At 50.1% G+C, this 13332-nt stretch overlaps 1 protein-coding gene across 1 annotated transcript in view; it reads right to left on the reverse strand.

The window, feature by feature from the left end:
• Positions 1 to 13332, reverse strand: part of COL22A1 (collagen type XXII alpha 1 chain) — a 247984-nt gene that overhangs the window by 184806 nt on the left and 49846 nt on the right. The window contains exon 6 of the mRNA XM_061171582.1: positions 6603 to 6878. Coding sequence (XP_061027565.1) covers positions 6603 to 6878 — 276 coding nt within the window. The remainder of the gene's footprint in view (positions 1 to 6602; positions 6879 to 13332) is intronic.

The raw sequence follows: 13332 nt of genomic DNA on the forward strand, positions 1-13332 counted from the left end.
GGGTGCAGAGAGCTTAGGATCTGAGATCAGCTGGGCCCGGGTCTGAGCCTCAGCCCTGCTCTTCTCTCAGAGCAGCTGGTCAAGGCACCCAATGCCCTGAGCCTCGGTCTCCTCTTCTGTCAGATGGAGATGCTGCCATGACTCCTAGGGCACCGTGAAGACCAGGTGAGGCCAGACACAGGCGTCCATGGCAGGTGGAGCTGCAGGGTGCCGTGGTCTCTCCCCACCGTGTTCAAGCCTGAGCTACGTGGTCACAAGTGCCCCAGCCTACGCTTCTGGAAGGTTTACGAAGGGGTGCAGGGTTCATTGATCCTCCCTCCGTGTAGTTCATCAGGATTCATTTTTAATCTAGAAACCCAGCACGAAACAGGAAGGGGGCACAGTATTCCTCTGACAAACGTCAGGTTCTGGGATTCCCTGGCACTGGGTACAACGTGGACCCTCAGCTAATGGCAACGGGCCAGAGGAGGAGAGAGTGGGAGCCAGCCCAGACCCCAGACTCCACACTGTGGGTTAAAAGGGCCCAGTTAAGGGCCCAATGTGACCATCGAATCTGAGAGGCAGCGCGGGACAGGACCTGGAGGCCCAGACTCACAGTACGGGCAGAACTTCCAAGCAGACGGTGAGGTCTGCATCCCCGTCTGCTAGTTCTGCCACTTTGAGTGAGTGAGTCAGTCTCTGTGCTGAACGTCCTTACAGAATGGGGACAGTGCGGTGAGTGAGGTCACAGCCTGCAACGTGGAGGAACTAGTCAGCCCGTGAGAACTTCTGGGAACACGGTGGGTGGCACAGAGCAAGGCGCTGGTTGGCGCCTGCGGCTCTGACACCCACCGGCGCCCCCTGCTCAGACTCTGGGTGGGCTCTGCGCCTGCCCCCCGCCACTACCGGGGCGGAAGGAGGGCAAACGCGGCCCCAGCCCCCTTCTGCCCAGTCGAGCCTGAATGCTCTTGTCTCTGGAGGACTCTTCTTTACCCAAAACTGAATTGCGGCTTTGGGGCTGGTGCAGAGCAGCGAAGCAGGCAGCCCACCAGCTCCAGGGCACTGAGCAGTGGAAGGGGCGCCGCTCTGGGTCTGTGCTGCTCAAAGCGAGAGAGTGGGGGCTGGTCCCGAGCGCGAGAACCAGCCACGCAATGAACCCAGAGTGCTGGAGGGCATCAGAAATTAATCTCTCTGGTTCCTGAGAGGGGTTATGGCTTCTCAGCGACCAGCTCCATCCCCTGGGATTTGGAGCTGGGCAGGCCTGGGACACAGGAGCGGGAAACGGAGGGAAGGCTGGCAGGGCCTCCGGGGAGTCACGTGGGAGGGGTCCCAGCATGGCAGGTCCCAGACCAGCTTGACCCCCAGAGCCCAGGAGCACCCCTTCCCGGCCCCGGGCCCCAAGGGTTTGAGTCTCCTCTCCCCGCAGCTCGGAGACGGGCTCCCTGCCCATCAGCCTAGATGCCCATTGACTTCCCTGGCCATTTCTCTTGCACGTTCCTCAGCAGAGAGTCACCCGGGAGCCAGGATCCCCAGGCCAGCCCCCAGCCCTGCCCCCTTTCCCAGCCCAGGCCCTGGCCTCTCACCTCCTTCCCTAACAGGGCTCACCCGCCTTCTCCTTCCATCCACCCTGCTCTCTGCAGCCCCAGGGAACGTCCTCCAGTACAGCCCTGAGCTCTCCCCACCCTCCTCAACCTTTGCTGCCCCTTCACCTACAGGTGGAGCCCAGGCCCTGTGCACTAGAAAGGCCTGGCCCTGCCTCCTGCCCCGCCCCCCCCACCCCCCCACCGTGCTTCAGCTCCCGCCACCTCCCATCTTGCGTGCGCACAGACAAATCCAATTCATCCTTCCAGGCTCATCCCAGAAGTCACTTGCCTCCAGGAAGCCACCCCTGCCCACCCCCTCCTGTCTTCCCCCATCCGCCTACCCTGTTCGTCTAGGTCGGATGCCTTTCCTCTGGGTCCCGTAATACCTGATGCTTACTGTTATCAAAAAAGTAATTCAAAGAGACTGAAAAGATCTCAGTGTGATCCTTTCCTTTTATATGAGACCATAAGTGGCTTAAAGTCAGAGTCTTAAAGTCTTTCTCTATTCATTAAACATAGTGTTGAGACACAAGACGGAAAGAGCAGTCACCACCCACTGGGGCGCTCCTATCCACCCGGGACACTCAGGCAGCACCCGCTTGATCACATGAACCCCACAGCACAACACGAGGCACTGGCATGAGCCCCACGGACGCTGCCCACACGGACCGGAAGGGCCAGGCCGCAGGTTTGGGGCAGCCGGTGCGCATTTACCGCTTTCCATCCCTGGCATATACATGTGACAGAACTCATCAAAATACGTACTTAAGATCTGTGCATTTCACTATATATGATTAGGCCTCAATAAAGAATAAAATGAAATATGTGTTTATTGAGTGAATTAATTTAGCCTCACTGAACCAAAGCTTATTTAAAAATAGGAACAGTCTACAAATTTCACGGGTGTTATGAGAATCAAATTAGGTTCTATTTTTAGTACCTGGACCACAGTAGGTGTGCATATAATTAATATAATGAACAGTGTTATTCTATAATTAAATATGCATAACTAAAGTACAATAGTAATACTACTTACTAACATTTATTAAGTACTTATTGTGCATATGGGCTATTTGAAATGTTTTACTCTTCCTATATCTCTTAATCCTCTTAATAATAAATTTCCTCTAAGCAGTAACATTTCACAGACAGGAGACTGAAACTCCCAGGCTCCGCCCTTGCCAAGGTCACCCAGCCCATGAGCCTGGCTGACCACAGAGCAGACACTCAGATCCCCTGCCCTGCACTCATTCATCCCCTCCCTCCCCCCAGCCAGTTTCTCAGAGGTCACCCCCAGCTCAGGATGAGCTGATCTCTGTGCATTAATTCACCCAAAACAAGGCCAGGTCTGGTGAGTCGCCCTCCCAGGAAAACCCTCTATCCCGAACTGTGAAGCCCCTGCACTCAACTCGCCTCCGTTCTACATGCCCCCAGGTGCAGGCACTTGACTGTCTAAGCCCACGTTGTCTTCCTGGAAAAAGTTTCAGGGGAACATCGCTTCCACACAATAACTGAGACTCCAAGGCACAGAGCATGCAATCCACCGGATGCTCAGCAAACCAGAACAAAATGACCCGTGGCGGGTCCAGACCAAGGTCAGAAGAAGACTCGGCACAGAAGCTGCAGAGAGCAGGTGAGAGGGGCCGAGCTCCGCATCAGGGGGACCTGCAGGAGGAGGAGTGGGGGGGGAAAGGGCCAGGTCACGGGGCTCTGCAGAGGAGCCCAGAGCACAGCAGCCCCAGTGATGCCTGCGTGGGCACCTGTGCCCTCGGCCCACCCCTAGACCGTATGATCTCTGAAGCACTGGCCACCTCTTCACCCTCACTTTCCGAATAGCTGATACTCTTCACAGGCTTAACATGTGCCGACACTGTGCTGAGCTCCTGACGAGGATCACTCCGTCCCATCCTCACAGCCTCCATGTCACCGGGTGCCATCACTGCTTGCAGGGTGGCCATCATCCCGTTAGAGTCAGGGAGATACTCAGCATCTTTAACAACCAGTAAGCACAGGCCCTGCAATCAGAAGGGCCCTGACGCTGCCTGCTTCAGGCCCTTCCTTACCCTTCACTTGCTAGAGAATGGGCCACCTGGGGCGCCCCAGGGAAGGATAAGCGCCAGCAGCTGAGATGGAGACAGGGTACTGGGTGTGTGTGGGGGGCTTGGGCAGCTGCTATTTACCAACCAGCATGAGACTATTTCAGTATTTTAGCAACCAGCGTTAACTACACTCATGCACACAAGCTGCAGTGCAATCCTGGTTACAAAACCACCACCACAACAAAACCTGAGGGTTTGACATGTAAATGACATTTCCAAGGACACACAGACACAGAACAAGGATCTGAACCCAGGCAGGCTGGCTCCAGAGCCCACCTTCCTAATCACTGGGCTCTATTGCCTTTAACAGGCCTGAGAACTCCCCACGTGCCAGGCACCATTAGCTGCTCTCTATGCATTAGTTATCGCACCCAGTCCTCACAACCACATCGACAGGGGTGAGTCATGGTCTCCATCCTACAGAAGAGAAAACAGAGGCACAGACAGCTGCAGTCACTGGCCCAGATGTTTTAGTTTCGTTTGGTTTAGCAGACCCAGACACCTTTATTCAAGTGAAAGTAGTAAGTTTGTTTTGTTTATTTATTTGGGAAGTACTAGTACCAGAGTTGGGAAATGAGTTAGTCAGCAAAGGGTTATTATCAAGGACACTAACACTGTGGGCAAGTGCAATTTAAACCTGCCGGGGAGCTCTGAGGGAGCCAATGGATAAAATGCAACTTAGGGTGCTGAGAGGTGTGGGAGCCGGGGTATTGATACCCCAACTGCCACCAGCCCTTGGCTGAGGGCTGCTCCTGGGGTGTGGATAGCTGCTTGGTGTGGGCAGTGCTGTGTCTGGCCTGGGGGGTGTAGGTGGGGCGATGACCACTTCTCCTACCAGGGCTAAGTGTGTGGTGAGAGACGGTGTTTACAAGGAACCCAAGTCTGATCCCTGATCCCCTGCTTAGCACTCAGCTATATAACACAGATGGGTGCCTTAGAGGGTGTGGAATCTAATCACTTTCCTGCTTAGAAAAGATCCCAGTACCACCAAGATAGCGTAATGGTGACGGTGGTGACCATGTTCCTGATGATGACTACCTCTTACTGAAAACCTGCAATATCATAATACCATTTCTTGAATCTTGATGTAGTCAAACTTACTCATTTTTTTTAGTTTATGGTTTGTCCTTGACAGATCAGGAAACAATATTTGCAACACATATACTAAATATATTATATAATAACTATGCAATTAGTATCCAGAGTATATAAGGATTATCTAGAAATAATTAAGAAAAGAAAAACAGCATCGGGACTTCCCTGGTGGTCCAGTGGTTAAGACTTCACCTTCCAATGCAGGGGGTGCAGGTTCGATGGAGCCAGGGGGTTTGGGTTTTTGGCCAAAAAACCAAAACATAAAACGGAAGCAATACTGTAACAAATTCAGTAAAGACTTTAAAAAAAATGGTCCACATTAAAAAAAAAAAATCTAAAAAAAAAAAGAAAGAAAAACAGCATCATTGTAAAAACAGGCAGATGCTATGAACTGGCATTCACCAAAGTGGAAATCAAGTAGGCGATCAAGAAACACACAGAAGTATTTCTGAGCTCAGTGGCAATCAGGGAACTGCAGACAGAACCACAACAAAATACCATCGTATGCCCATCAGATTAGCAAAACAACAACAAAAACGTTAAAAAAAAAAGTCTATCAATGTGTTGGTGAGGATCTAAGAAAATGGGTCTTTCATACATTGCTGGTAGACACATAAATGTTCTGTCACTTTGTTGAGAAGTTAAAATATGCTGGAAAGTCAAAAATTGTTTACCCTACAATCTAATCATTGAATGCCCCAGAGAAACTCTCCCAACTGGTATATATCTCCAGCCTCAAAGGCACGTGTTACCCTATTTTCTTCATGAGGAAAGCACATCTGGAGATGTGCCAGCACGTTCAAGACCCAAGACTTGCTGGTTATGATGGTGAAACATCAAAACAATCTAAATATTCACTAACAGGAGAACAAATAAGCAAAATGCACAATAAAATGAAGTATTATGCAGCAGCTAAAAGAAATAAAAGCTTAGACACATAATTTTGAGAGACAAAAAGCAAGACGTGACTATACGTGCTGTACATTATTTACATAAATTTCAAAATACCCAGCACACATCCAACAATCCTATATTTGATAACAGAAATACATATATGTGTAAATAATAAACGAAATGGTTTTGGAAAGAGCTATCCCAGATCATGATTTGGTTACTTCTCGAGAAGCAGGGGACGCTCCCAGTCGGAAGGATCAAGCTGACTTCAGTTTGAAGACAGCACATAAGTGTACATGTGCTACGTGTGCGCATATTCATGGTGTGTGTGTCTGTGTATATAGATGTGGGAATGCATTTGTAGAGGAAAGAAAGATACATTAAAGGAAAGTGAAAAAAAAGAAAAAAGAATTAAGGAGGAAAAAGAAAGGATAAAGAAGGAAAGAACGCTGATGGATGGAATGGTGATGGAAGGACAGCTATTACCAGCCACTGAGTCTTCCCCAGTTAATATCCCTGGTTGGTGAAATGAGGATGATTTTTACTTATTTTCCATATACTTTCCTATATTTTCCAATTTTTTTACAATCAGAGAAGAAGGGAAAAGAGTCTAAATTTACAGGGAACTGTGTAACTAATTTCTCTGCCCATCAATTTGTCTACATATACATGTAGATATATGTCCCGTGTCCCCAGTGCAAAGCACAGTGCCTGGCACACAGTAGGTGCTCAATATATATATGGTAAATGATTAAGTGGCTAAATAATTAAATGAATGAGTGATGGTGATATGGCAGTTTTCTGAGTCAGGGTCCTCCCTCCTAAGACAGTGCGAGGTGACGGCTTGATAAATGACACAGGCAGGTGTAGGGGACGTCAGGAGCACCTGGCTCCTGAGGCTTCTCCCTGGTGAGCCCAGGACCTGGGCTGCGGAAGGCCCGCCAGTACTCACGTCGATGGGCACGCTGTCATAGAGGCGCTTGCCGATCACGGTCTTCCCCTGGATGTCGATGTTCTCCCTCTCCTCGATGGGCAGTGTCTGCACCAGCGCACAGTCTATGTACAGGGAGACGTTCTGGGCCTGGATGCTCAGGGCCAACTTGTGCCAGTCCCGGTTGAAAAGGTCATGGACCCGCGGACCTCGGAAGACCACCCTGACGGCATCCGTCATGGCACCCACAGCGTTGTACTCCACGGCCTTGTTCTCGCCGTCCAGCCGGATGGACACCTGGGGAGGAGAGGACCAGAGGCCCCTTGAGCTGCATGGGACCAAGGGAGGAGAGGGCAACTGGGGAGGGGAGATCGCAGAGTCAGACCCGATAAACCTGAGTCAGATCCTGGCCGTGACCCTCACCAGCTGGTCAGCCTTGGGCAAATCACTTCCCATCCCTAAGCCCTGGTGTCCTCCTCACTACAGTGGTGTTACCGACATCTACCTTACAGGCTGTTCTAAACCCTGTATTAAATGGAAGATCTGAGCTCACACGTTAATCCAGGGGTCAAAATCTCAAGTACCCGAGGGGCCATGCAGGTAAGAGCACCTTTGTGAAACTACAAGGGGACTGGTGAGGAGGGGCTTGATCTGTGAGACCGACCAGAAACCCTGACTGGTTTCAGCTTCTTTTAAAACCGCAGGCGGCAAAACAGAATCCGTCTGTGTCTAGATACCAGGTGCCAGTCTGAGACCCCATCCACTAACCCAAACTCTCTCTCACCTGGAAGATAAAATTGAAGCCCTGGTAGAATAAAGCAATTCGGTGGCAGGGACCTTGGCTGTCTTGTTCACTGGATTACCCTCCAGCCCTTTGCAAAATGTCTTGAAAACTCTGGAAGAAAGTTTTACTTTCCTCTGCGTTTTAAGAATGAATGAGGGGCTTCCCTGGTGGTGCAGTGGTTAAGAATCCGCCTGCCAATGCAGGGGACACGGGTTTGAGTCCTGGTCCGGGAAGATCCCACATGCCGCGGAGCAACTAAGCCCGTGCGCCGCAACTACTGAGCCTGTGCTCTAGTGCCTGTGAGCCACAACTACTGAGTCCCTGTGCCACAACTACTGAAGCCCGCACGCCTAGAGCCTGTGCTTCGCAACAAGAGAAGCCACCGCAATGAGAAGCCCGTGCACCGCAACGAAGAGTAGCCCCCGCTCGCCGCAACTAGAGAAAGCCTGCACGCGGCAGTGAAGACCCAACGCAGCCAAAAAGTAAAATAAATTAAATAAATAAATTTTTTAAAAAAATGAATGAAGTAATGAATGAATGTATGCTCATCCATGTGCTTATTTTTTCATCCCTTGCACGATACTCACTGAACATCCTCTGTGACAGGCAAGCAACCTGCTAGGTGCCAGGAGTGCAGGAGTGGGCAAGATCAATACTCCCTCAGCGCACGGAGGTGGGGGACATAACGTGGCATAGAAAATAGGTATTCACTGAGCGAATGGATGGATGGGCATATTCTTGTCCAGTCTCCATGGGGTTAGTCTCCATCTGCCCTGATATCCACGCTCCACCTCTCTCTACCTGGATCTGGACTCCCAGACTCTGACCTTTGACTTCTTGACCTGGGCTCCGATGCCCTTTGGCTTCCAGTTAGTCTGGCCCACGGGAGTGGAAATCCAAGAGCAGGAAGAGAGAGGGGTCTGGTATTGACTCTCCTGCCCTCCCAGCTTCCCTGCGGCTCCAGATGGCCATGTTCCTCCACGTGCCAGGGCCCTTTGGGAGCTCTCCCTCCTCCACGACTCCAGAACACAACGTCTCCGCTAACCACCACCCTCTCCCTGCCCAGGCCATCCAGGCCCTGGGCAGGAGCTTTCTGCTGTTGCTAATCCCAGGACACCACGATATCTTTCATTGGTTTCCTTAACCCTGACCCTTAACCTCATCAGCTCCCTTACCCTGAGACACTTTACTAAAACACTCTTCAACAATTTGGGTTGTCTATTGCTTGCCCACACCCAAACTGGCAAGTCACTTTTAAGCTGTGTGACCTCGGGCAGGTTTTTTAACCCCTCTGTGCTGTTTCCTCATTTGTAAAATGGCACTGACGATAGTGCCTACTTGATAGAGTTGTTATGAGAATTAAATGAATTTATAGATATGTAAAACACTTACACATCAGGCACTGTTCTAAATATTATCTATAATAAATGAAGCAAGTTCAAAGACATCACCGCAGTGAAGCCTTCTCTGACACACACGTGTAACTGGATTCTAACCTGGTCATTTGCTCTCACATCCTCAGGCATGTGGATTTATTTATTTTTTCATAGCATTTCGGGTCAGTGTATGAAAGCATTTTGGGTCATTTATTTCATCCACCCGTTTCTTGCCTGCCCCACCCCATCCTTTTAAGCAGGCACCCTGTCTCTACTGCTCATCTCTTTAACCCCAGTGGCTAGGACAACACATGCCATATAGTAGGACTCAACAGAAAGGGAATGAATGAATGAATGAATGAATGAGAGCCCCGAGGTTAAAGGAAGGAGCCCACTGCCCTGCAGGAAACCAGCCACAGTGTTTATGACACCACCCAGGTGTTCTGGTTTCTCTGTCTCGGGTCTCCACATGGCTTCAGCACAGCCAAGGGGAACCTAAAATTTATTTTTAACTGCATTGTCTGCTGGTATGTTACGGTTAGGATGAAAAACAAAACTATGAACCCCTGACTAATAACCTGAAACTTCTCGTAAGCATAATCTAATAATCATGATTAAACCTGGTCTCTTTCTTGAAATTAGTTTCACCTGTTTGAGCCCTGTACCCCTGAGCCACCTGGGGAGCTTCATGAGGACATGGGTTTTTCTCCAATGTTTCTATTTCTCCCAGCACCATACAGAGCAGAGGAAGGCCCGGCAGGCCCGAGTCCAAGCTGGGGGGGCCTCAGGAGGGCACTCCATGGCTCAGATCCATCAGCAAACCCTGTTGGTTCTATTTTCAAACTACATATCCAGAATCCCATCATTTCTCCCCAGTTCCCTATGACTACTTGGTCTCAGTATCACCCTTTGCCAGGAGGACCACATCGGTCTCCCAGGCTCCCTGTGCCAGGCCTGCCCACCTCGCAGAGCCTACTCTCCAGTCCCTGCACTGGCCTCCACCCTGTTCCGAGTGTCACCTCTACCCCTCCACCCTGCTCCAGGACTAGCCTCCTCCTGGCCCTTTATCAGAGCTGGAATGAGTGCCCCTCAGTTTCTCCAAATGACACACGGGGAAAATGCCAACGGTCAGGGTGGTTGTGAATTCTCTGTGGGGTCATGGATGTAAAAATCTAGATCCTGTTATTACAGGGCTACGGGACAAAGAGCACGTGAGAAGGTGGCTCACACCAGTCTGCTCACAGGCCATCTTCTACGTGGCCTCTGTCCCTTTCTCCTGTGTCCAGTCAGGACTTCCCCGAGGCGTGGGGCGGCCTCCACGTCATTTTCAGTGACGGGCACGCCCCAAAGCTTGTCCGGTGCAATGGGACAGCCAGGTGCCTCTCTGAAAAGGCAGGCTCTGTAGGATTCCAGCCCAGGGCTCATTCCGGCAGAAGGAGGGGAGGAGGCCGACACGGCCCTGCAAACGCCATGGAGGAAGAGGACCCAGACTGAGGGGTGGTGTGGGCTCGCCCCATAGGACTGCCGTGGCAGGTGCCCAGGCCCACGGCACAGGACCCCGGGAGACTGGAGACGTGCGCGTCTGCAGTGGAGGTGGGTGAGGGTCACGACAAGCTGCCTGCTCTCTGGAGAAGAGTCTCACCTCCTCCAGTCGGCCTCCCACACTCAGGAAATCAGGCCACTGGGCAGTCAAGCCTGACCATGGTTCTGCATCTCAGTTTGACCAGGGATGCTGCGGGAGTGTCAATCGACAGGACTAATGGATGGGGACCAGAGCCAGCGGGGCACAGTGGTCAAAAGACAGACTTGGAGCTTGACTGCCTGGGTTCAAATCCCACCTCTCCCCCTCACGACCTATGAAAACACGGGCAGAGGTCTAAAGCTTGCTGTGGATCAGTCTCCTCTCTGTAAGACGGTGACAGGAGAACCTACCCATAGGGTTGTTAGGACTGAGTTAAGATTTGTGAAGCACTCGGGACAGTCCTTGGCTCCTACTGACCGCGTGTGAGTGTGGATAAGACGTGCCCTCGGGGTCAGGGTCCAGCTTCAACCATGGGAAGTGAGTTCACTGCCACGGAGGAAGTCGCCTCTGAGGGAGGAGCCCATGAGTGTGGCTACCGCAGTCCAATGGCTTGAGCATGCTTTTATTTTATTTCAACCCTAAGTGAAAATATAGTCAGCGTCCCCCAGCTGAAGATGAGTAATGTCTCTACACAGTTCATTCTTCAAGAGAGGACAAGGGTAAACGACAGATACGGTTGGTCCATGAACTCTGAGAACAAGCAGATCGGGATTTGCATCTCAAGTAAGTGTATGGTGTTGATGGCGTGGGTCTGAGATAGGTCTTCCCTCACTCGGCTGCGTGCTGTTCATAGGTGGTCCTACCTTCATAGGGACTGAGAGCCAGAATGCACCAGACATCGGCAAAGACGAGCTGCAGAGCTCCATTCAAGGTAAAACCAAAGACTACCATAAAAAATTGTATCACACATCAGGCAGCGTTCTAGGTGCTTTAGAGACATCATTCCACATGGTGCTTCCACTAACCATTCCTGGGAGGTTTTCTGTTTTCCATTTTCCAGCTAAGAACATCAAGACTCAGAAAGCAAACGTGGAGATTGGTTCAAGATGGCAGAGGAGAAGGACGTGCGCTCACTCCCTCTTGCGAGGGCACCGGAATCACAACTAACTGCTGAACAACCATTGACAGGAAGACAATGGAACTCACCAAAAAAGATACCCAAAGATATCCAAAGACAAAGGAGAAGCCGCAGTGAGACGGTAGGAGGGGCGCAGTCACAGTCAAATCAAATCCCGTAACCGCTGGGTGGGTGACTCACAAACTGGAGAACGATTATACCACAGAAGTCCACCCACTGGAATAAAGGTTCTGAGCCCCACGTCAGGCTTCCCAACCTGGAGGTCCGGCATCAGGAGGAGGAATTCCCATAGAATCAGACTTTGAAGGCTAGCGGGATTTGACTGCAGGACTTCAACAGGACTGGGGGAAACAGAGACTCCACTCTTGGAGGGCACACACAAAGTAGTGTGTGCATCGGGACCCAGGGGAAGGAGCAGTGACCCCAAGGGAGACTGACCCAGACCTACCTGCTAGTGTTGGAGGGTCTCCTGCAGAGGCGGGGGTGTGGCTGTGTCTCACCGTGAGGACAAGGACACCAGCAGCAGAAGTTCTGGGAAGTACTCCTTGGCATGAGCCCTCCTGGAGTCTGCCATCAGCCCCATCAAAGAGCCCCGGTAGGCTCCAGTGCTGGGTTGCCTCAGGCCAAACAATCAACAGGGAGGGAACCCAGCCCCACCCATCAGCAGACAAGCAGATTAAAGTTTTACTGAGCTCTGCCCACCAAAGCAACAGCAAGCTCTACCCACGACCAGTCCCTCCCATCAGGAAACTTGCACAAGCCTCTTAGATAGCCTCATCCACCAGAGGGCAGACAGCAGAGGCAAGAAGAATTACAATCCTGTAGCCTATGGAACAAAAACCACATTCACAGAAAGACAGACAAAATGAAAAGGCAGAGGACTATGTACCAGATGAAAGAACAAGATAAAACCCCAGAAAAACAATTAAATGAAGTGGAGATAGGCAACCTTCCAGAAAAAGAATTCAGAATAATGATAGGGAAGATGATCCAGGACCTCGGAAAAAGAATGGAGGCAAAGATCCAGAAGATGCAAGAAATGTTTAACAAAGACCTAGAAGAATTAAAGAACAAACACCTAGAAGAATTAAAGAACAAACAAACAGAGATGAACAAAACATAACTGAAATGAATAACTGAAATGAAAAATACACTAGAAGGAATCAATAGCAGAATAGCTGAGGCAGAAGAACGGATAAGTGACCTGGAAGACAGAATGGTGGAATTCACTGTCGCAGAACAGAATAAAGAAAAAAGTATGAGAAGAAATGAAGACAGCCTAAGAGACCTCGGGGACAACATTAAACACACCAACATTCACATTATAGGGGTCCCAGAAGGAGAAGAGAGAGAGAAGGGACCTGAGAAGATATCTGAAGAGATTATAGTCAAAAACTTCCCTAACATGGAAAAGGAAATAGCCCACCAAGTCCAGGAAGTGCAGAGAGTCCCAGGCAGGATAAAACCCAAGGAGAAACACGCCAAGACACATAGTAACCAAACTGACAAAAATTAAAGACAAACAAAAATTAAAAGCTACAAGGGAATAACATACATAAGGTTAACAGCTGATTTCTCAGCAGAAACTCTACAAGTCAGAAGGGAGTGGCATAATATATTTAAAGTGATGAAAGGGAAGAACCTACAAGAAAGATTACTCTACCCGGCAAGGATCGCATTCAGACTCAACGTAGAAATCAAAAGCTTTACAGACAAGCAAAAGCAGAGAATTCAGCACCACCAAACCAGCTCTACAACAAATGCTAAAGGAACTTCTCTAAGTGGGAAACACAAGAGAAGAAAAGGACCTACAAAAACAAAAACAAAACAATTAAGAAAATGGTAATAGGAACATACATATCGATAATTACCTTAAATGTGAATGAATTAAATGCTCCAACCAAAAGACACAGGCTTGCTGAATGGATACA

The sequence above is a fragment of the Eubalaena glacialis genome, chromosome 17 (genome assembly GCF_028564815.1).
Source record: "Eubalaena glacialis isolate mEubGla1 chromosome 17, mEubGla1.1.hap2.+ XY, whole genome shotgun sequence".
Classification (NCBI taxonomy): domain Eukaryota; kingdom Metazoa; phylum Chordata; class Mammalia; order Artiodactyla; family Balaenidae; genus Eubalaena; species Eubalaena glacialis.